We start from the raw sequence: 25,192 nt of genomic DNA on the forward strand, positions 1-25,192 counted from the left end.
TGGTGCCAATGAGGGAGCATGGGCAATGCCCTTGGCCACTGTGGCAATGCTTGTTAGCCCACTGAGATGGTGTATAGGACCAGACTCATGGGGACATGAGTTGCTGGGAGGGATTGAAAGGCCCGGCATGGATAACCTAATGGTGTGTCTGTCTCTCTCTCTCTCTCCAGGCTTTTAATCGTTTTACAAAACACAACTACTCCTTTCATAACACTTCCAGTGGCTTCCTCCCATAGTCCAAAGATGTGCGGGTTAGGTGGATTGGCCATGCTAAATTGTCCCTTAGTGTCAGGTCATAGAGTCATAGTCATAGAGGTTTACAGCATGAAAACAGGCCCTTCGGCCCAACTTGTCCATGCCGCCCTTTCTTTTTTTAAAACCCCTCAGCTAATCCCAATTGCCCGCATTTGGCCCATATCCCTCTATACCCATCATACCCATGTAACTATCTAAATGCTTTTTAAAAGATAAAATTGTACCCACCACTACTACTACCTCTGGCAGCTTGTTCCAGACACCCCCCCCCCCCCCCACACAGCGTCCTACGCTCCAGAGAAAAAAGTCCCAGTCTATTCAGCCTCTCCTTATAACTCAATCCATCAAGTCCCGGCAGCATCCTAGTAAATCTTTTCTGCACTCTTTCTAGTTTAATAATATCCTTTCTATAATAGGGTGACCAGAACTGTATATAGTATTCCAAGTGTGGCCTTACCAATGTCTTGTACAACTTCAACAAGACGTCCCAACTCCTGTATTCAATATTCTGACCGATGAAACCAAGCATGCTGAATGCCTTCTTCACCACTCCGTCCACCTGTGACTCCACTTTCAAGGAGCTATGAACATGTACCCCTAGATCTCTTTGTTCTGTAATTCTCCCCAACGCCCAATCATTAACTGAGTAAGTCCTGTCCTGGTTCAATCTACCAAAATGTATCACCTCGCATTTGTCTAAATTAAACTCCATCTGCCATTCGTCAGCTCACTGGCCCAATTGATCAAGATCCCGTTGCAATTGGAGATAACTTTCTTCACTGTCCACCATGCCACCAATCTTGGTGTCATCTGCAAACTTACTAACCATGCCCCCTATATTCTCATCCAAATCATTAATATAAATGACAAATAACAGTGGTCCCAGCACTGATCCCTGAGGCACACCCCTGGTCACAGGCCTCCAGTTTGAAAAACAACTCTCTACAACCACCCTCTGGCTTCTGTCAAGAATGATGTGGAGATGCCGGCGTTGGACTGGGGTGAACACAGTAAGAAGTCTCACAACACCAGGTTAAAGTCCATCAGGTTTATTTGGTAACAAACGCCATTAGCTTTCGGAGTGCTGCTCCTTCGTCTGGCGAGTGGGAGATCTGTTCACAAACAGGGCATATAAAGACACAAACTCAATTTACAGAATAATGATTGGAATGCGAGTCTTTACAGCTAATCAAGTCTTAAAGGTACAGACAATGTGAGTGGAGAGAGCATTAAGCACAGGTTAAAGAGATGTGTATTCTCTCCAGACAGGACAGTTAGTGAGATTTTGCAAGTCCAGGCAAGTCGTGGGGGTTACAGATAGTGTGACATGAACCCAAGATCCCGGTTGATGCCGTCCTCATGTGTGCGGAACTTGGCTATCAGTCTCTGCTCAGCGACTCTGCGTTGTCATGTGTCGTGAAGGCCGCCTTGGAGAACGCTTACCCGAAGATCAGAGGCCGAATGTCCGTGACCGCTGAAGTGTTCCCCACCAGGAAGAGAACAGTCTTGCCTGGTGATTGTCGAGCGGTGTTCATTCATCCGTTGTCGTAGCGTCTGCGTGGTTTCCCCAATGTACCATGCCTCGGGACATCCTTTCCTGCAGCGTATCAGGTAGACAACATTGGCCGAGTTGCAAGAGTATGTACCGTGTACCTGGTGGATGGTATTCTCACGTGAGATGATGGCACCCGTGTCGGTGATCCGGCACGTCCTGCAGAGGTTGGTGTGGCAAGGTTGTGTGGTGTCCTGGTCACTGTTCTCCTGAAGTCTGGGTAGTTTGTTGCGGACAATGGTCTGTTTGAGGTTGTGTGGTTGTTTGAAGGCAAGAAGTGGGGGTGTGGGGATGGCCTTTCCAAATGCAATTTTACAACTCATCCGCTTCATCCTGGACCACAATGTCTTCACCTTCAACAACCAGTCCTTCATCCAGACACACGGAACAGCCATGGGGACCAAATTCGCACCTCAATATGCCAACACCTTCATGCACAGGTTCGAACAAGACTTCTTCACTGCACAGGACCTTCTACCGATGCTATACACTAGATACATCGATTACATTTTCTTCCTTTGGACTCATGGTGAACAATCACTGAAACAACTGTATGTTGACATCAACAAGTTCCATCCCACCATCAGACTCACTATGGACTACTCTCCGGAATCGGTTGCATTCTTGGACACACGCATCTCCATTAAGGACGGTCACCTCAGCACCTCACTGTACCGCAAGCCCACGGATAACCTCACAAGGCTCCACTTCTCCAGTTTCCACCCTAAACACGTTAAAGAAGCCATCCCCTACGGACAAGCTCTCCGTATACACAGGATCTGCTCGGATGAGGAGGATCGCAACAGACACCTCCAGACGCTGAAAAATGCCCTCATAAGAACAGGATATGGCGCTTGACTCATCGATCGACAGTTCCGACGCGCCACAGCAAAAAACCGCACCGACCTCCTCAGAAGACAAACACAGGACACGGTGGATAGAGTACCCTTCGTTCGTCCAGTACTTCCCCGGAGCGGAGAAGCTACGACATCTCCTCCGGAGCCTTCAACATGTCATTGATGGAGACGAACATCTCACCAAGGCCATCCCCACACCCCCACTTCTTGCCTTCAAACAACCGCACAACCTCAAACAGACCATTGTCCGCAGCAAACTACCCAGCCTTCAGGAGAACAGTGACCACGACACCACACAACCTTGCCACAGCAACCTCTGCAAGACGTGCCGGATCATCAACACGGATGCCATCATCTCACGTGAGAACACCATCCACCAGGTACACGGTACATACTCGGCCAACGTTGTCTACCTGATACGCTGCAGGAAAGGATGTCCCGAAGCATGGTACATTGGGGAGACCATGCAGACGCTACGACAACGGATGAATGAACACCGCTCGACAATCACCAGGCAAGACTGTTCTCTTCCTGTTGGGGAACACTTCAGCGGTCACGGGCATTCGGCCTCTGACCTTCAGGTAAGCGTTCACAACACACGACAGCGCAGAGTCGCTGAGCAGAAACTGATAGGCAAGTTCCGCACACATGAGGACGGCCTCAACCGGGATCTTGGGTTCATGTCACACTATCTGTAACCCCCACAACTTGCCTGGACTTGCAAAATCTCACTAACTTTCCTGTCTGGAAATAATACACATCTCTTTAACCTGTGCTTAACGCTCTCTCCACTCACATTGTCTGTACCTTTAAGACTTGATTAGCTGTAAAGACTCACATTCCAGTCATTATTCATGTAAATTGAGTTTGTGAGTTTGTCTGCCCTGTTTGTGATCAGAACTCCCACCCACCTGACAAAGGAACAGCCAGTTCCGAAAGCTAGTGGCGTTTGCTACAAATAAACCTGTTGGACTTTAACCTGGTGTTGTGAGATTTCTTATTCTGTCAAGAAGCCAATTTTGTATCCATTTAGATACCTCACCCTGGATCCGTGAGATTTAACTTTATGCAACAACCTACCAAGGTGGACCAGCTAGGGTAAATGCACGGGGTTACGGGAATAGGGTCTGGGTGGGATTGTGGTCGGTGCAGACTCAATGGGCCGAATGGCCTCCTTCTGCACTGTAGCGATTCTATGATGTGAAACATCCACTTGCCAACGTGTGAGTATTACTGAAAAAGACCACTGGGGGGCAGAACTGCTTCAATCCTACAGTAGCAGCTTTACACTAACCAGAAAGTTCTGCTGACGCTATTAGACTGTGTTAACCCTGTTCAGCAGGAACGTATTCACCTTCAGTCACTGAGCACAACCGCAAGTCTCACATCCACATCTCACGGGGTGCACACTTATGGAACCAGGGCAGTCACATCAGTCACACAGGTTGCGCAGCACTCACTGACACGCTTGCTTCTCTCTTGTAGGACAAAGTGGAGACAGCGGAAACTCCACAGGAGGGAAACAGGCATGTGTATCCTTACTCCCCTGGAGGAAAGAGTGCTTGCCATTTCTGGGAGGTCATTGGTGACACCGTGGCCTGTGGCGGGGCTGGAACCATCTAAGGTAATGCTATCCTCCACAGCATTACCTAATCCCCCCTTCTCACATCCCACACATTCTTCCGATTTACAAGCTGCAGATGTCGCAAGCATGCATCTCCTCCCTGTACCATCGCCTCACCCTTGTGCTTCATTTCCCTTTGAGAACCCCAAGTGGTGAAACCTGCAGGCCAGACAGTGGAGAGACAGGAGGGGGAAAACGATGACACAGCACTGTCATTTGATTTCATACTGCCGGCAGCTGGCGGCTCTGAAATCGATGCTGTGTGTATCTTTAGAATAGATTAGTGGCAGGATCTGCACGTGCTAAGACAGCGGATAGAGTGAACTACAGCCAGAGCAGGGGATGACGATGTTAGAGGTGCCCACTTGGTGAGGAATAACGTAACACACGGGTTTTATTGCAGAAGATTCAGGTAAGGACTGAGACAATTTTTAACAGTTTATTTATTAGTGTTACAAGTAGGCTTACATTCACATTGCAATGAAGCTACTGTGAAAATCCCCTAGTTGCCACACTCCGGTGCCTGTTCGGGTACACTGGTCACGCTAAATAGCCCCTCAGTGTACCTAATGATGCACCATCAATCGAGCAAAGACTAGTTTGTATGCAAGAACAAATAGGCTTTTATTAGCAAAAGACTTGGAGCACACCCATGCCGATGAACTGGTCCAGACTGAGGCAGGGGGGTGGGGAGCAGTCGCCTTTATACCTGGACTGTCACATATACAGGTAATAAGTTAACAGTGGTTTACCACACCTAACCAACATGTCTTTCGGACTGTGGGAGGAAACCGGAGCACCCGGAGGAAACCCACCCAGACACGGGGAGAACGTGCAAACTCCACACAGACAGTGACCCAAGCTGGGAATCGAACCTGGGCCCCTGGTGCTGTGAGGCAGCAGTGCTAACCACTGTACCACGGTGCTGCCCTAGGCCAGCCTACAGAAGGACAATGAATTTTCAGCAAACAGGGGAGGCGATGGCCGAGCGGTATTATTGCTAGACTATTAATCCAGAAACTCAGCTAATGTTCTGGGGACCCGGGTTCGAATCCCACCACGGCAGATGGTGGAATTTGAACTCAATAAAAATATACCTGGAATTAAGAATCTACTGATGACCATGAAACCATTGTCGATTATCAGAAAAACCCATCTGGTTCACTAATGTCCTTTAGGGATGGAAATCTGCCCTTACCTGGCCTGGCCTACATGTGACTCCAGAGCCACAGCAATGTGGTTGACTCTCAACTGTCCTCTGAACAAGGGCAACTAGGGATGGGCAATAATTGCTGGCCAGCCAACAATGCCCACGAATGAATAAAAGAAAACAGCTTGCTGCATTGGGGAGCGGACTGGAAAGCTTGTGGTCAATGTCAGGGAGCATGGAGGGGTTGTGTGCCAGTTCGACACGGAGCTTTGTGCAGAGCTTGGAGTCCAATCATTCCAGCACGGAAGCAACGGCCAACTCCACTCACAGGCTTGTGGACTCAAACGTGATGGAGCGTCAGACGGCCTTTGTTGCGGCTCCTATTGCTCACGAGCCCAATTTCCCATCTAGCGTTTCCACTTGTGGGAGATTCCAAAACTAGGGGCCATAAATCCAAGATAACCCCAAGCGGGAAACAAGGAGAACTTGAGAGAGTAGTTAGAATATGGAACCTACTTCGACAGGAAGTGGTTCAAGCAAATAGCTTAGCTCCTTTCAAAATGGACACTAGATTGTTGCATGACGAAGAAGAGAATAGAAAGACATGCTGAAAGATTGAGATGAGGCAGATGAATTGGGAAGAGACTCATGTAAAGACTCACGGCTGGGTTGAGTAGCTGGTTTGTGTGTTGGATATTCTACATTTCACTTTGCACTGTAGGCAGATGGCCTCGAGGCCCTGTGATGTTGACCCGTTCAAGGCCAGTTCCTCCCTAGGGGGATAATAAATGAGGCCCAGGAGCTAAAAGAGCCTGGGCCTAAAATTGATGCTGTCAAATGGGGTTGATGCTTACCCCGCGCCTTGCCCGCCTGAAACCGGCTTCCAGTTAAAATCCACTCCACTCAAGTTTTTCAGTTTAGCTCTGCACAGATTTGAGACCGCCACTGTGGTTACTGCTTCGTACCAAAACCGGGCAGTATATTTACCCATGGAAGACTATGAAAAGAGCACATTTAATATCCCAACGCTACTGACCTCTGCTCCCCAGCCTCTGAATGCCTTTTCAAGCCGTAACGAGTTCATGGCATACGCTCCAAAGTTGTCGATTCCAAATTCCTGCCCTGATTCCATGATGGCGGTATAGAGGGCAGCAGTGTCCTGTCGTTTGTGGTACAACTCCCAACCCAGCTCACCTAGAATGAAAACTGAGAGGTCAGTCAAGCCTAAACCACCCCACACAAATTAATATTCATCTTACTGTTACACTCACCACATTATAAGGCAATTCCTTCATCTTTGAACACTTGGGATGTACAGCTGGTGAATATCATCATTACTAACTATCTCATACATTGGAATTCTATTCAGTGCGGTACATTACAATGCAAGTAAACTTGTTTCTAAGTACACCACAGCGTGTAATGAAATGACTAACATTATTTACTCCGGTAAGAATTTACCTCACTAGAACATTGCTCACATCAAGTACTGCTCTTCTATTCTACAGGATTTACGGCACTACTTATTACAGATTTGGCAAGAATGTACAAACATCAGCGTGTTGGAAAGAGTTTGCTTAGACATTCCATCTAAATAATCCTCGGCTTGGGGTTGTGGATTTGGGAAATGCTGTGAAAGGGGGCTTGCTGAGTTGCTGCAGTGCCCCTTGTATATGGTACGCACTGCTGCCACTGTGTATCAGTGGCGGAGGGAGTGAATGTTGAAGGTAGTAGATGGGATGCCAATCAAATGGGCTGTTTTGTCCTGGATGGTGTTTCTGTGGTGCTGTTGGGGCTGCACTCATCCAGGCAAGTGCAGAGCATTCCATAAGACTTCTGCCTTGTAGATAGTGGACAGGCTTTGGGGAGTCAGAATTCCCAGCCTCTGATCCACTTGTGTAACTGCAGTATTCCTGTGGCTGGTCCAGTTAAGTTTCTGGTCAATGGTACCTCCAGGATGTTGATGGTGAGAGATCCAGCATTGGCAATGCTATTGAATGTAATGGGGAGAGAGGGTTAAATCCTCACTTGTCAGAGACAGTCACTACCTGGCACTAGAGTGGCGTGAATGTTCTTGTCACTTATCGGTCCATTATGTAAAACACATAATAAGGTGACTCTGAGGGAGTAATTTTATAGATTACACTCCTTCTTTCAAATCTCAACTCAAATAGAAAAAAAGAGACTTTCTTTGGGCTATACCCAACAAGTGGGTTTACTGTACGGACATGCCTTCAAAAGAAGCAAATCACTATCACCAGGCACCAGCCTAGTGCTCTGCTGCTACTTTGAAACCTTTCTTGGTTCTGCACTAAAATGTTACCTGAGGTCCAAGGGCATGGGTGATGCTCAGCCTCATATGATCTTATGAGCCTCTTGGGGCAGATATGGCTTTTGTCTCAGAGCTTCTCCCTGTTGGAGTCTCCTGCAAACATATGTATTGGAATCATTGTCCTGTATCTTGCCACCCATGTGAATCTGAAGGGAACGTGTTTCAAGTCGCATTGACCACCACACGTCAGGGTACAGTACACTTCAGGATTGTGTGTGTGCGCGCGTGTACGTGTTGTGAAATTGCAGGGATAGGATTCCCCCCGGACACCTGCCCCCCCCAAACCCAAATTCACACTTGGATGGGCAGGGCCTTGGGCGGCAAACCCGGCCATTCACCCATTAAAGCCTTTTTATGGCCTAATCCCAGCCAGCCTCAATTTCTAGGCTGGCAGCTAGGTGTGGGTGGGATGGGACAATGACATTTAAACTTTTCCCCCTTTCTCGGGCGGGAAGGGGAGGGGGCACCTCATGCTGAAGGCAGTTGGGCACCCTACTCCCTGGGCGTTTGAGCTCAGGGACATCCTCCCCCTGCCACCCCGATCCACCCCACAATGCCAAACCGCCCCCCCCCGCACCCATCCTGGGACCAACTATCTTTATTACAAGAAGCTCAACACCATCCAGACCAAAACAGCCAGCTTGATTTGCACCCCATCCAAACCTTAAACATTCACTTTCTCCATGACCGGTGCATAGTGACAGCAATGTGTAACATCTACAAGATGCACTGCACCAACTTGCTGAGGCTCAACATGGCAGCGCCTGTGATAAAGTGAAAGACTCAAAGCCAATAGGGCCATTGGGTTGGAGGGGAAACCTCTTCGTAGGCCTGTTCACAGCCGTAGCATTTTGTTGCCATAGCTCCGGCTTCGATGGCCAATCTGGCCTGCTGCCAGAAGGCTGCCTCAGTTGAGGTGATGACTTCTGTACATGGTTGAGGGGCTGCTCTGACACTGTGCAAAATGGTCGCTAGGTAAGGCCTTAATTGGTCCTCATGGAGTGGGTTGCCAACCCGGTTGCCAGCCTGCTTTCGGAGGGTCTCTTGGTGATAGAAATGAGGGGGGAACAATTCCAACATGGTTACCGCCCCCCCCCAACCCCACTCACTCCCCCCTGCCATTTTCCTGTTCTCCATTTGAACCCACCCCCGCACTGCCTCCGCCACCTTCAATGCTTTCTCCATGAGGGCCAGGAAAATCCAGCCCCATGTTTCTCAAATCTGCTCTATACTTTGTTGCTATATTTTTTAGTGTGAGCTAATTACAAGACACTTTTCAGACAGGATTTATTATTTATCAAAATAGTAGCACATTTGCAGTGCTTTCAGGCTGCATATGATGTGATAATTGGGCTATTACATTTGTCTGGAGACAGGCAGAGACAGCTGAGAAGTGGAGCAAATCTGTCATTAACTATTTGGGGAAGTTGGCAGAAAATGTCCTCACGTTATAAGACCACTAAAATATAGAGTGCGCTGCAGGAACATTGGATTATAAGTTGAAAGTAGTTATTCAAACTCTTACAGATCCTGGGAGCGGCTGCATTTGGAATATTGAGTACAATTGATGGGTCCCTATCATCAAAAAGTCATTGGCAAGTTGGAGAGGACAACGAGAAGAAACATTCTGGGATTTTGGACTTGAGAAATCCACAGGGTGATACTTATGATGACTAGAAAAATATAATGGTGGTGTGAAGATGGGGAGGTAGGATCCCAATCTGGGCTTTAAGAATGTTAAAAGGAATTAATAATATTGTCGGAAATGCTGTCAAAGTTTTTAGTCTTGTACTCAGCAGGGCAGTTCACCAGAATACCAATAGTAAAGGGAATCCAAACAGCATGGTGATTGGTTGGCAAGTGGACTCTGGTAGAGGTTTGGCCACGGAGAATGCACCAGGGAACAGTTAACTGCCAAGGTTTTGTTCAAATTCAAACCAGACAGGTTGACTCTGATTTGTCAAGGCACTGCCATGGGGAATGAGCCAAGGAATGGCTGCCCCCTCCCCCCCCCCAAGCTTTTGATTAGTTAAAAAAGGTGCAATGCGTGGACATGCTCTTTCTGTCTGCAAAGGACAGGTCCCTGTGTGTGAATACATGTAACTTCTGGCATTTGTAACTGAGCCACTCAGTGAGCCTGATTGATAATCTTAACTTGGTTTTCTGTGTGATTCTTAGCACAATCAGGATTGTTTAGCAAGTGCGGAATCAGATTTAATGTTGGATGTTATGTTTTGAGTTTTGCAAACACGGGCTGGTGGGGTGCTGCCTGAACTTCGCCTGCCTCGACCAGTCAAAAGGACATGCTGTTTGATAAGAGCTTGGACGAGAAGGCAAAAATGTATAAAATTAACAGTGTTGAGAAACATGTTTTTAGTTTGCTCACAACCACACAATAAAATCACACAGCATGTAGTTTTCTGTCTCTGCATGACAATGTAGTGACACCGTACACGATTCTCGTGACTTCACAAACAAACTTTTTTATCAAATATTTGCTTCATCAAGATGCTGAACATTGAATGACTGACTATCAGGGCTAATTTTACAAGTTTGCCCCTCTGATACAGAGTTTCACCAGTAGGGAGCACTAAACAGATATTTGGGAAAGCGTTTTCCATAATTATCTCTTTTGTTACCTTTCATAGTCGACATGACCTGCCTCAGGGCAAATCCTCTGCTCATTTCTCCATGCCTTGTGCTTTCCTCTTTAGTTGCCCAGAGAACCCTCCCCATTTTCAACGTGTCCATCATCATTCCCTTTCTCCCTCTTGACCGACATCCCTCTCATTTTCCTTCGATCACCTCCTTCAGCAAGTTCTTAAACCTTAGAATATGACCAATTCAATCTTGTTGTCATTTCTTGACAATATTCATTAACGATCTTTGTTCCTCCACCACCCTGAGAATTCTTTCATTGCTCGTGTTCTCTCCAGCTGAGCTGCTCCATCCTTCTCCAGAACCACAGCTTTCTAATCTTTGGGTATCGCCTTTTGTCAAGGCCCTGTTTCAGCTCCGCAAGACACGATACTCCAAATCACAGTCCTGATAAGAGTCTTAATTATTCTAATGCCAAGCGATTTGTTATATTTGGAGAATGCATTCTTTGCCATTGCCATTTCTTTACAGCAGTAACTAGCTCCTAACGAGATGCTTCCTAGGTACTTAAATCAAAGTTAAAGTTAATTTAGTAGTCACAAGTAGGCTTACATTCACACTGCAATGAAGTCACTGTGAAAATCCCCTAGTCGCCACACTCTGGGTGCATTGAGGGAGAATTTAGCATGCCCAATTCACCTAACCTGCACATCTTTGGACTGTGGGAGGAAACCAGAGCACCTGGAGGAAACCCACACAGATACGGGGAGAACGTGCAAACTCCACACAGACAGCGACCCAAGCCGGGAATTGAACCGGGTCCCTGGCGCTGTGAGGCAGCATGCTAACCACTGTGCCACCATGCCGTCCCCATACCTGTTCGTGATACCTGTTCCAGCTGTTGACCATTTATCTTGACCTTCACTTGCCCACCATTTATTTCTGCTTCAGAACTTCATTAAATTTACCAGAGAGAAATCCGTGATAAAGGGCGAGTTCCCACATTCAAAATAAAACATTTCAGGTGAGTGAAGTTGGTAAAATTGCTGGCATTATGAGTTTTTGCTGGCTGCAAGTGTAACAAAAGTGAAAATCTCTAAAGCACTGCCAAGACCCAAACCATTGGTTAATCAGAGTCTGACACCAACCTGTGTAGGAGATCCTCATAGCAGTAAGGGGAATGCCGGTCAGAGTGACAGGCTTACACTGCAGGAATTTAAATGTTTTTCCACTCAGGTCTTCTGTCGTCAGCTTCTGGAGAACCTTCCGTGAAAATGGACCTGCTACGCCCAGCACCCCAATCTCATCAGTAACATTGCGAATGTCGACAGTGTAGCCACCAATGGCTGCCTCTTCCTCTATATATCTAGATCAGTGAAAATGATACGTCAGGTGAACAGAAGGGATTCTATTTCTGTTTTTAAGGTAATAATAAACACGTAAATGTACAAAGGACTTGTTTCAGGCTTGGGCACTGCGTACTAACCTTTCTGGATTTACTAACACGATGAGCATTGCATTTCCCACTCATATGAACATGTGATTGCGCTTCCTGGTCACGATAAGGGCCAAAAGGAAAAGAATAAGCAGGCAGTGCATGGAATTTCCAGGCCTGTGTGTTCAAGTCCAGATTTGATGGTGGGGGTTAGATTTCAGGAAAGTCCAGGGTATCACCGGGACCAGGCTGGCAAGCCCCCACAAAGGGGTTGGGAGCAGTGGGGGTATGGGTGGCCTGGTTTCAGAGGCCGAGGGGGTTGGGTTAAAAGGGCTGCATGCTTGGGGTTGACCCCCAAATGAGGTCCTCACCACCTTGCCTGAGTCAAGCCTACCCAGTGAAAGCTGTCAGGGTACCAGCCTGGCTTGGGTTGCCCCCCTCTTGCAGGTGGAATAGCCGAGGGGATAAGATGAACCCCTCAAATGACCATTAATTGGCCACTCTTAGGGCCTCAACTGGTTCAACAGTGACTGGGGGCACTTGACGCCTTCACTGACCTGTAAAATTTGACAGTAAGTAGTCTCACAACACCAGGTTAACGTCCAACAGGTTTATTTGGTAGCACGAGCATTCAGAGCGCTGCTCCTTCATCAGGTGAGTGCCCACGTCATGTAAAATTTGAGGCAAGTTGGGCAGACGAGTAGGTGGCAGGCAGGCCATGTGCCAGATTTTACAAACCCCCAATGCCTTCAAACCTTGGGGAAGTGTAATATCCTGCCCAGGAGTTGCATTTCAATCAATAATAAATTTACCATGAAGCCAACCAATACTGAAGTTCAAGATGTTTGGCCAATAATTTACAAATGCCACAAACTGAATCAGTTCACTCATGTCCTGCGGGTTAATTTTGGTGATATGAGTAAATCAGGTGAAATTGGATCAGCCGTTCATTGTACTCTTTTCCTGATTTTCATTTCCATTGATTTCAATGGAGACAGAAAATGGGAAGCGATGCATAACAGACGACCAATGTAATATTGCCTTCCTTACATCCTCGTCAAATCAAAATTACCCCACTTTGGGGAAGGAAATCTGCTGTCCTGGTCTACATGTAACCTGGAGTCTTTAAAAAACCCTTTGAAGTGGCCATTCAGTGTGTGCAAATTGGTAGAGGCAATACTGTAAATGACAACCTTGTTAGTGATGCCTAACATAAAAAGATCAGAATAGGCAGGTATCCTTGTAATCAAGTGTAAAGTCAACTGCCTCACCCCAATTAGAAAACATAGGCCTCAATCCAACTGGGATCTCCAGTTACATTTGTCCACTTCCCTTGTTGACACTGAAGAGTATGTTTGCTGATGACACCAAAATTGGTGGTGTAGTGGACTGTAAAGAAGGTTATCTAAGACTACAATGGAATCTTGATCAACTGGGCCAGTGGTGTGGCAGATGGAGTTTAATTCAGATAAATGCGAGGTAAGACAAACCAGGGCAGGACTTACACAGTTAATGGTAGGGCCCTGGGGAGTATTGTTGAACACAGAGACCTAGGGATGAAGTACATAGTTCCCTGAATGTGGTGTCACAGGTACACAGGGTGGTGAAGAAGGTGTTTGGCACACTTGCCTTCTTCGGGCAGAGTATTGAGTACAGGAGTTGGGATGTAATGTTACAACTGTACAAGACATTGGTAAGGCAACATTTGGAGTACTGCTTACAATTCTGGTCGCCGTGCTATAGGAAGGACGTTATTAAACTGGAAAGGGTACAAAACAGATTTACAAAAATGTTACCAGGACTGGAAGGTTTGAATTATGAGGAGAGGCTGGATGGGCTGGGACTTTTTTCCCTCGAGCATAGGAGGATGAGGAGTGACTTTATAGAGGTTTATAAAATCATGAGGGGCATAGACAGATAAGGTGAATAGGCAAGTTCTTTCCCCAGGGTAGGGGAGTCCAAAACTAGAGGGCATTGGTTTAAGGTGAGAGGGGAAAGATTTAAATGGGACCTGAGGGGCAACTTTTGCACACAGAGGGTGATGCGTGTATGGAATGAGCTGCCAGAGGAGGTGGTAGAGGTGGGTACAATTACAACATTTAAAATACATGGAAGCCAGTGTCCAGTGGTGTAGTTTAGGGATCTGCATTGGGCCCCCTATTATTTGTCACTTATATAAATGACATTAATGACTATGTGGGGGTAGAATTAGTAAGTTTGCGAATGACACAAAGATTGGCCGGAAGGTTAACAGTGAGGATGAGTGTCTTGGGCTACAGGAAGATATAGATGGAATGGTCAAATGGGAAGATAAGTGGCAGATGGAATTTAACCCTGAAAAATATCAGGTGATACACTTTGGAAGGAGTAATCTAACAAGGAAGTACTCAATGAATGGTAGGACACCAGGAAATTCTGTTGAACAAAGGGATGTTGGAGTGTTTGTCCACAGATCTCTGAAGGCGGAAGAACATGTTAGTAGGGTGATGAAAAAGGCAAATGGGACACTTGCCTTTATCAATCGAGGCATAGATTATAAAAACAGGGAAGTCATGTTAGAATTGTATGGAATTTTGGCGAGGCCACAGCTAGAATACAGGGTGCAGTTCTGGTCGCCACATTATAGGAAGGATATGATTACACTGGAGGGGGTGCAGGGGAGATTTGCCAGGGTGCTGCCTGGGATGGAACATTTAAGTTATGAAGAGAGGTTGCATAGGCTTGGGTTGTTTTCGTTGGAGCAGACTGAGGGGTGACTTGATCAAGATGTACAAGATTATGAGAGACCCGAACTGAGTGGATAAGGAGCAGCTGCTCCCCTTAGTTGAAGGGTCAGTCACGAGGAGACATAGGTTTAAGGTGAGGGGCAAGAGGTTAGGGGTGATGTGAGGAAAATCTTTTTTACCCAGAGAGTAGTGACGGTCTGGAATGCGCTGCCTAGGAGAGTGGTAGAGATGGGTTGCCTCACATCCTTTAAAAAGTACCTGGATGAGCACTTAGCACATTATAATATTCAGAGCTGTGGGTGAAGATGGGATTAGGTGGGAGTTCAGGTGTTTCTAATGTGTTGGTGCGGACTCGATGGGCCTCTTTTGTGCTGTATGATTCTATGACTCTTTGATATTTGGACGGGTAAATGGATAGGAAAGGTTTAGAGGGATATGGGCTAAACGCAGGAAAATGGGACTAATTCAGTTTGGGTAATTGGTCAGCAAGGACGAGTTGGGCAGAAGGGCCTGTTTCCGTGCTGTCTATCTCTATGACTCTAAGAGGTAGTTGAAGGGTGGAAAAAAATAAAGATACAAATGTCTTAAAAGCTTTATCTTGTTTTTAAAAAAAAATACAATCTAATTTCAATATCTATTAAAAGTATGTTGCAAAATGAACGGATATAGTGTTTTCATGCGCACTTTATTAAATTAATCAATAAAAGAAATAAAAAATGAATAAAATAAAAAATGAATAAAAAATCCATGCTTACCTTAGGTCATGGAGCTCTGACCCCGATCCTGTCACTAGTAAGAAGTCCTCTTCTGACAAACGGCTGATTGTCACCTCGGCATAAACCCGGCCTCTTGGAGTAATCATATGACTGATGTTAATATAGCCCACCTGTGGGACAGGAGGGTAAATCACAGGTGAGAAAAAAGGAAGGGCCACATATTTCATTAGTCACTTTCATCATCTGCATTTTATTGGAATTTCCTCGCTCTACCTGTATTGAAAATAGTAGTCTGGATCTTTTCATATTTTCTGGTTTACTTCAAATTTGAAGGAATAATCATCAAGCCCAAATTGGAAAACCATAGTATGTGAGGTGGACATAAGCGATGATCCCAGATTTTAGGTTAAATAGCAAGGTGAGATTAGTGGAATAGAAAAGCACTGCTGGAGACTAAGTCAGGTATTGTCAGCTTTGTAATGATGGCACACAGAAGAGGGCCTAGAGTAAAACTTTGATGCCCAGCTTGGTGGCCATGTGCGTATTGGAGAAGCCATTCAAGGAGATAGGTTTGCTGCAGTGGGACAAACAGGAATGCAGCCACGTGAGGCACTGTCACATTGGTTGCAAAGGAAAATAGCATGGTTGACTATATCGGACATAGTCATAGAGGTTTACAGCATGGAAACAGGCCCTTTGGCCCAACTTGTCCATGCCATCCTTTTTTTAAAAAAAAACCCTAAGCTAATCCCAATTGCCCGCATTTGGCCCATATCCCTCTATACCCATCGTACTATCTAAATTCTTTTTAAAAGACAAAATTGTACCCGCCTCTACTACTATCTCTGGCAGCTTGTTCCAGACACTCACCACCCTCTGTGAAAAAATTGCCTCTCTGGACACTTTTGTATCTCTCCCCTCTCACCTTAAACCTATGCCCTCTAGTTTTAGACTCCCCTACCTTTCGGAAAAAATATTGACTATTTAGCTGATCTGTGCCCCTCATTATTTTATAGACCTCTATAAGATCACCCCTCAGCCTCCTACGCTCCAGAGAAAAAAGTCCTAGTCTATCCAGCCTCTCCTTATAACTCAATCCATCAAGTCCCAGTAGCATCCTAGTAAAGAGGTTGAGGAAGATGAAAGAACAACACACCATGGTTGCAGACGCAAAGAATATCTTTAGAGCTTTGACCAAGCTTATCATTATTTGTTGGCCATGGGGTTGTACATAGAATTTCTACAGTGCAGGAGGCCATTCGGCCCATCGAGTCTGAACTGACCACAATCTCACCCAGGCCCTATTCCCGTAACCCCACATATTTACCCTGCTAATCCCCCTGACACTAGGATCAATTTAGCATGGTCAATCAACCTAACCTGCACATCTTTGGACTGTGGGAGGAAACCAGAACACCTGACAAAAACTCACGCAGACACGGGGAGAATGTGCAAGCTCTACACAGACAATGACCCCAGGCCGGAATTGAACTTGGGTCCCTGGCGCCTTGAGGCAGCAGTGCGAACCACTGTGCCACCATGCTGCTGTACAGTAGCAACAATTTCCAAATATTGGAAAGAGAGATGGAGATGGCATTTGGGAATTAAGGGTTGAGAAGTTAAGAAGCTAAATTTGATTTATCCTTTAATGGAAATTCAATCGTTATCTCAATTAGGACAATTATAAATGAATTGTGTGTTAAATTGACAGCTTGAACACTTGTAAAATTCAATTTTTTATTGACCGTAAAATGGTAGCTTATTAGGCTATTACCTCAGGATCTCTCACCTACAGCTTTGAAAAGTGGACATTTGCTGTAAAAAAATAAATCTCTGGGTTTATTAGTTTTTCTTTCTTACATCTAATACTGGCATCTATTTACCTTTGGAATGACATTTGCAATCAGGCGGTCCAGGAGTTTTGAGGAGTCCTTCCCCTTCATAGTGAATTTTCCAAAGGGTGTTAGATCAAATACTCCCACTTTTTCCATGACATGTTTACACTCTCGGCCAACTGGTTCAAACCAGTTTGTACGACGAAAGCTAGGCCTGGCACGAATGAAGAAGTTTGTTAAGTCAATGCAGTGCAAGAAAAATCACAATTTGCTTTTAATAACCATGACACTCTCTTTTGCATTCGTCCTGTAGAAAGGTGCTTGGCTGCCAGTTGAACCACTTCAGTCAAATTAAAGGTGAACCAGAAGGATTTTGTAGAGAATTTTCCTGACAAAGCAAATTGTTATGATCTGGAATGTACTGCCTGGAAGGGCGGTGGAAGTAGATTCAGTAATAACGTTAAAAGGGGAATTGGACAAAAGCTTGAAAAGGAAACATTTGCAAGGCTATGGAGAAGGAGCAAGGGAATATATGGGACTAATTGGATTGGTCTTACAAAGAGCCAGCAAAGGCGCAGTGGGCCAAATGGCCACCATCTATGCTGTATGATTCAATAAATAGGGATGATTTTCATAGAATCACTACAGTGCAGAAGGAGGCTATTCAGCCCATGGAATCGACACCAACTCTCTGACAGAGCATCTTACCCAGGCCCACCGACACCCCACCCCATTCCCTTAATCCCATACATTTACTCCGCTAACCTTCCTAACTTACACATCGTGGCAATTTATCACAAGGGGCAATTTATCATGGCCATCACACTTAACCTGCACATCGTTGGAGTGTGGGAGGAAACCGGAGCACCTGGGGGTAACCCACGCAGACACGGGGAGAATGTACAAACTCCACTCACTCAGTCACCTAAGGCTCGAATCAAACCCGGGTCCCTCTCTAACTATGAAAACTGTTACTGGTAATTCTCTCTCTCTTCTTCTCTTTCTTTCTGTATGTCTCCATCTCTTCTGTTCCTTTCTCTGTCCGTCTCAGAAGCACAGTAAGAAGTCTGACAACACCAGGTTAAAGTCCAACAGGTTTATTTGGTAGCAAATGCCACTAGCTTTCGGAGCGCTGCCCCTTCGTCAGGTGGAGTGGGAGATGTGCTCACAAACAGGGCATACAGAGACACAAACTCAATTTACAGAATAATGATTGGAATGCTAATCAAGCTCATCAATGCTAATACAGCTAATCAAGTCTTAAAGGTACAGACAATGACATCTCAGAAATCACAGCGATACTTCCCTGCCTTGGAAAATAGCTGTGAACATACAAATGTGGAAAAAGTGAATTTATAACCCTAAAAGATCAGTGCAAAATGTTGTGTTTAAACCTCAGTAGAAGTTCATATTTGTGAACTGTATATACAAGAACAAGGAACAAATAAGCATCTAAAATCCCACATGAAGTTACATTCACGTTACCCGGGGGGGCGGGGGGGGGGGGGGGGGTGGGCGTTGGGGGGGCGGGGGGGGCAGGGCGGGGAGGGGGGCGTTGGGGGGGGCGGGGGGGGATGGTTAAGTTCCAACTGTGATAGAGAGTGTGAAGAATAAATATGATGTGGAATAAATATAGTTGCTTAGCAACTAGAGGCCCTTGTAAGGGAAAAACACTTTCCTTTGTTCTTAGTTTAAATGGAAGCTAGGGTAGTTGCAGGTAGACAGCCAGAGAGGGAACAATTCCCACAGCTCTTCTAAAAGCAGTTGTTTCAGTAGGCTGGAGAAGGAACATCTTGCTTGGCTTTGCAATAAGAAAAACCATACAGTGGCGTAATGGTTATCTAAAGAGTAGCTAGTTAAGGAAACTAGAGGAACTGGGCAATTTAGAACAAGAAGCCATAGTGTGTTGGATGCCGGGACATTGAGTAAATTTAAGGAAGTGATGGACAGATTTTTAATTAGTGAAGGTCTGAAGGGCTATGGTGAACGGGCAGGTAAGTGGAGTTGAGGCTGAGATGAGATCAGCCATGATTGTATTAAATGGCGGAGCAGACTCGAGGGGCTGAATTGCCTACTCCTGCTCCTAGTTCTTATGATTCTTAGAATTCTTATGAACAGGGTACTGTTCATTTCAAGTCACAACTGACAAAGAGCGGGCCAGTGAGAGTCGGAAAGATATCTGAAGTGTTTCTAACATTGGTGATATCTATTGGAGGGTAGCTAATGTTTAACTATTTAAAAAGGGAGATAGAGAGAAAACAGAGAATAAAAGACCAGTCAGCCTGATGTCAGTAGCAGGGAAAATTCTAAAGTCCATTATCAAAGATTTTATAGCAGAGTACTTGGTAAACAGTGGTAGAATTGGACAAAGTCAGTATGGATTTACATGGGGGAAATCACGCTTGACAAGTCTATTGGAATTCTTTGAGGATGCAACTAGTAGACTCGATGAGAAGGAGTCAGTGGATGTAGCTTATTTGGACTTTCAGAAGGCTTTCAAAATAGTCCCACATAAGAGATTAGCATTGGGATGTGGGTGTCACTGGCATCTATTGCCCATCCCTAATTGTCCTCAAGAAGGTGATGGTAAGATGCCTTTTTGAACTGCAGCAACCTTGTGATTTAGTAAACCCAAAGTGGTGTTAGGGAAGGAGTTCCAAGATTTTGACCCAGTGACAATGAAGGAACAACATCGTTCCAAATCAGAATTGTGTGTGACTTGGAAGGGAACTTGCAGCTGGCGGTGTTGCCATGCATCTGCTGCTTTTGTTCTTCTCGGTGGTAGAGGTCGTGGATTTAGAAGGTGCTGTCAAAGGAGCCTCAGAGTAGTTGCATCGCATCTGTAAATGATATATACTCCCTGTGACTGTGCGAATTGTCGGGACTAAGATGCTGAAACTGAACTGAGCATTTGCCAGTTCCTTTCAGGTTTATTTGGCACATTTATCTCCACATGGAAAAAACATCCCAGAATGAACCACTGCTTTTTCAGTCACATGAACGGTTTACACTTTCATTCACGCTTAGATATAATTTTCCATCTCACCTATATCCTGTGTCATCTCCAGGTTTGTAGAACCAGTGTGGCTGTTCCCAGCCGGCGTGGAACCCCATGGATACCTTGTCCTTCAAGATTTCATAAACTTCACTTACTCTTTCTGTTGGTCTTCCTCCAAACCGCTCCTCTTTGGGATATCCAACTAAGGAAGGAAAAAATTCAAATTATGTCAGGTAATTTGTGAATACAGCTACCAGTAATCCCATAAATAACAATTACCGCTTCCCTTTTAAGATCCAACAGAAGACAAACAAAGAACAGCATAACACAGGAACAGATCCTTCGGCCCTCCAAGCCTGCGCCGATCATGTTGATCTATCTAGACCAACTGCCTGTATCCCTCTATTCCCTGTCTGTTCATGTGTCTATCCAGATAAGTCTTAAATGTGGCTAACGTATCTCCCTCAACCATCTCACCTGGCAGTGCATTCCAGGCCCCCACCACTCTCTGTGTAAAAAAACTTCCCCCGCACATCTCCACTGAACCTTTCCCCCCTTAACTTGAACTTGTGCCCCCTTGTAATTATCATTTCTGCCCTGGGAAAAAGCTTCCAACTGTTCACCCTATCTATACCACTCATAATTTTATAAACTTCTATCAGATCGCCCTTCAGCCTCCGTCTTTCCAGGGAGAACAATCCCAGTTTATTCAATCTCTCCTGAAAGTTAATACCCTCCATACCAGGCAACAACCTGGTAAACCTTTTCTGTACTCTCTCCAAAGTCTCCACGTCCTTCTGGTAGTGTGGTGACCAGAATTGGACGCAGTATTCCAAATGTGGCCTAACCAACGTTTATAGGCGATAGATCTGAAATGTTAACATGACTGTCCTGTCTCTGCATACCCTGCTGAGGGTTTCCTGCATCTTTGGGTTTAATATCACATGTCCAACATTTCCTCCTTCTTTAAGTGGCCTCCTAATTACACAAACCCCCTTTCCTCCATCTTGTTTAGTATCTCTTCAAATCCTTTCTCTCCTTAATCTCTACCCTTTAATGTTTTGCAATTTCATGTCTTTTTAGCACCTGTTTTGAGAGGCTGAATTGTACATCATATAAGCAGAAATTACTGAGTAATGAAGATCTACATAAATTTCATTAAAATAATTTATTTCTGAAATCCAATTGAAGACCAATAAGTAGGAAAGGAGTTGATTAAAAACAATAACCCTCACACCACTGTGCATCTGTAATAATCTGCATAATTATTAGTGGTTCCCAAATAATTAGAATCCCTACAGTGCAGAAGGAGGCCATTTGGTCCATCGAGTCTGCACCAACAGCAATCCCACTCAAACCCTATCCCTGCAACCCTATGCATTTACCCAACTAGTCCCCCTGACATCAAGGGCCCTATTTTACCATTTCGATTCTAAGTGCTGAATCTGGGCGCAATTCAGATACGATTTGGAAAACTGTTCTCAGGCGCCCCCATATGCACTCGGCCTGAAAGAAAAATCACGAATCTGAATTGCGCTGTGGGCGGGGCTTATCTCCCCTGAAACGTTGCTGCTCTGAACGGAGCTTTCAACTGCGCATGAACAGTGAGAAAAAAAATTGAAAAACACTCCCCTGCCACTTTGCTCCCAGGCCACAAAAAGCAGATAAAGCGGCCCGGGAGCGATGGCCCCCATATACATCGCCCTACCCCCACAACATAACTGTCCCCCTTATCCACCCAGCTTCCCCCCCGCTACCCAGACCGATCGTGACCCCCTGCCGCCCTCCCCCCCCCCCCCCCAACCGATCGCCCACAGAGTGGCAGCGGACCTCTCTCCCCCCCACCGATCGCCCACAGAGTGGGAGTGGACCCCCCTGACCCTGTCAACCCCCCCCCCTCCGTCCCCCGTCCCCCTCCCCACCAGAGAACGATCTGGCCTCCCTCCTCTCCTCCTCCCCCCCAACCAGAGAGCAATTTGGCCCCCCCCTCACCACCGGAGAATTATTGGGCCTCCCTCCTCCCCCCCCCCAGGGAAGGAGATGCACCTGACCCTCCTCCTGCCCCCTCCCCCCACCAGAGATACATCTGACCCATCTCCTCCTCCCTCCCATCAGAGAATGATCTGACCCACCTCCCTCCCCCCACCAGAGAATGATCACATCCGACTTTACCAAGTTTTCGCGCCCGAAAATGGGTGCAATGCAATGGTAAAATCGGGCCTTAAGGGGCAATTTAGTTTGTCCAATCAACCGAACCCGCACATCTTTGGACTGTGGGAGGAAACCAGAGCATCCGGAGGAAACCCATGCAGACATGGGGAGAATGTGCACACTCCACACAGTTCTTGTGGTTAGTGCTGTCATCCAGACTCAAAACGTTAGATCTATTCTTTCTCCACAGATGCTGTCAGATCTGCTGAGATTTTCAAGCATTTATTGTTGCTATTTCTACTCAGTTCAGTTATGGATGGATGGAGGGACAGGCATGGATGGTGGGCAGTGGTGAGTCAGAGCCAACAGAGGTTATTTTTGAGTTCAAAAGTTTTGGATCAATCACTTCATCTAAAACTATGGTTTACCCTTGTGACTTAGCTTCAAATGTTACAGGCCAAAGGAGGCCATTTACCCTGGCGTGTCTACACTGGTTCTCTGTAAGAATTCCTCAGCTAGTTCTAACTTGCCATTTCCTGCGATAGGGATTCAATTCCAAAAGTTCCAATTCAAGTAACTCAGAAATGCAAGGCAGGATGGGCTTTTCTAACATAGCTTCCATGGCTTTACTGAAATTATGACATGTGAGCAATAGCAGACACAATAATATACCATGGTATACCTCTCTATATGTAAACATGGTAAATATTTGTATAAAATCTACTGCTTTCAGTAAAATCACATTGGATGGATTTTGACCCAGAAATGTCAAAGATGTAAACTTATCAATTAAATCATACCCAAACCCCTCCAACCTTCTTACCAGCGTTGTTGAACCCGTATGACTCTCTTGCTTTATCTATTGAGAATTTGGTTGTTGTCCATTTTCCATAACGATTGGGATCAAGTTCAATGAGGTCAAAATCAGGTTCCCCTTCCATAATCCAATCGCTAAGGTACTTCCCAATCCCACCAGCATGAATGATTCCATACCTGAAAATGCAGATATCTTTCTGTTAAGCTGAAAACAATCATAATTTATGCCCAATTGTTTAGCGAGGATTTTTTAAGTAATTAAACTCACAAGCATATATGTTGCCTGGTTAACTCGGAAAACAAGGACTGATAGAGGAAATAGGTTTCAGTGATCTCCTGGGCTGACCCTACCAGAGTATGTGGGGACAGGGCAACTGAGGAGTCCACACTGGCAAAAGGGATCTGAATCTAGGTAGGACGTCAAGGTCAGGATTTTCCGGCCGCACTCGTCCCAAGACAGGAAAATCCCGCGCGAGGTCAACGGACATTTGTATGGTCCTGTCCTGCCCGCTATGATTCCCTCAGATGGGACAGGAACATTTTGCCCAAGTCTTTAGAGAGAATGCAGTGGATATCTAATAAAATAATACTAGGGCTACCGCACCTCATTACATTGAAAGACTAAATGTACTGGGATTGTTCCCCTTAAGCGAATAAGGCCAGAAATAATTTAATAGGGGTTTAATGAAATTCCCACCTGAAGTCCTTTGGCTGATCCATGAAATTTTCCAACCCACCCACGACAATTCCTGCCATAGACAGGACTGGAAAATCCCAGCCACACCAGTTATGTTACTGGATTAGTAATCCAGAGTCCTCGCCTAATAACCCAATGATAAAAGTTCAAATCCTACAATGGTAGTTGGGATATTTAAATTCAATTAATGAATTAAATAAAGCTGTAATATAAAAACTGGCCTCAGTAATACTGATGTGGAGATGCCGGCGTTGGACTGGGGTAAACACAGTAAGAAGTCTGACAACACCAGGTTAAAGTCCAACAGGTTTATTTGGTAGCAAAAGCCCCTAGCTTTCGGAACACTGTTCCTTCGTCAGGTGGGTGGGAGTTCTGATCACAAACAGGGCACAAAGACACAAACTCAATTTACATGAATAATGATTGGAATGTGAGTCTTTACAGCTAATCAAGTCTTAAAGGTACAGACAATGTGAGTGGAGAGAGCATTAGGCACCGGTTAAAAAGATGTGTATTGTTTCCAGACAGGAAAATTAGTGAGATTTTGCAAGTCCAGGCAAGTCATGGGGGTTACTGATAGTGTGACATGAACCCAAGATCCCGGTTGAGGCCGTCCTCATGTGTGTGGAGCTTGGCTATCAATTTCTGCTCAGCGATTCTGTGTTGTCGTGTGTCGTGAAGGCCGCCTTGGAGAACGCTTACCTGAAGATCAGAGGCTGAATGCCCTTGACCACGCATTCAGCCTCTGATCTTCAGGTAAGTGTTCTCCAAGGCGGCCTTCGCGACACACGACAACGCAGAATCGCTGAGCAAAAACTGATAGTCAAGCTCCGCACACATGAGGACAGCCTCAACCGGGATCTTGGGTTCATGTCACACTATCAGTGGACATTGCCTGGACTTGCAAAATCTCACTAACTTTCCTGTCTGGAAACAATACACATCTTTTTAACCGGTGCCTAATGCTCTCTCCACTCACATTGTCTGTACCTTTAAGACTTGATTAGCTGTAAAGACTCACATTCCAATCATTATTCATGTAAATTGAGTTTGTGTCTTTGTGCCCTGTTTGTGATCAGAACTCCCACCCATCTGACGAAGGAACAGCGTTCCGAAAGCTAGGGGCTTTTGCTACCAAATAAACCTGTTGGACTTTAACCTGGTGTTGTCAGACTTCTTACTGTCAGTAATACTGACCATGAGACCACTGGACTGGTTCACTGATTTCCTGTAGGGAAATATGGTCTGGTCTTTATGTTACTTTTATTTACTCTTTTGTGTGATGTAGATGTCTTTGGATAGGCCAATATTTATTGCCCATCCCTAAATGTCTTTGAGAAGGTGGTGGTGAGTTGCCTTCTTGAAACGCTGTAGTCCATGTGGTGCAGGCAAACCCCAGCAAGGCCTTCTTCTGCACCATAACAAACCTGTGATTCATAGTGCTGTTAGG

The 25,192-nt window shown here is 45.6% G+C and overlaps 1 protein-coding gene across 2 annotated transcripts in view; it reads right to left on the minus strand.

The window, feature by feature from the left end:
* Nucleotides 1-25,192, minus strand: part of dmgdh (dimethylglycine dehydrogenase) — a 111,071-nt gene that overhangs the window by 13,144 nt on the left and 72,735 nt on the right. For both annotated transcript variants that reach the window (XM_078214975.1, XM_078214976.1), the window contains exons 8-13: nt 23,053-23,222; nt 20,127-20,280; nt 17,129-17,294; nt 15,285-15,415; nt 11,517-11,734; nt 6,475-6,632 (exon numbers count right to left, since the gene is read on the minus strand). In XM_078214975.1, coding sequence (XP_078071101.1) covers nt 6,475-6,632; nt 11,517-11,734; nt 15,285-15,415; nt 17,129-17,294; nt 20,127-20,280; nt 23,053-23,222 — 997 coding nt within the window. The remainder of the gene's footprint in view (nt 1-6,474; nt 6,633-11,516; nt 11,735-15,284; nt 15,416-17,128; nt 17,295-20,126; nt 20,281-23,052; nt 23,223-25,192) is intronic.

The sequence above is a fragment of the Mustelus asterias genome, chromosome 6 (assembly GCF_964213995.1).
Source record: "Mustelus asterias chromosome 6, sMusAst1.hap1.1, whole genome shotgun sequence".
NCBI lineage: Eukaryota > Metazoa > Chordata > Chondrichthyes > Carcharhiniformes > Triakidae > Mustelus > Mustelus asterias.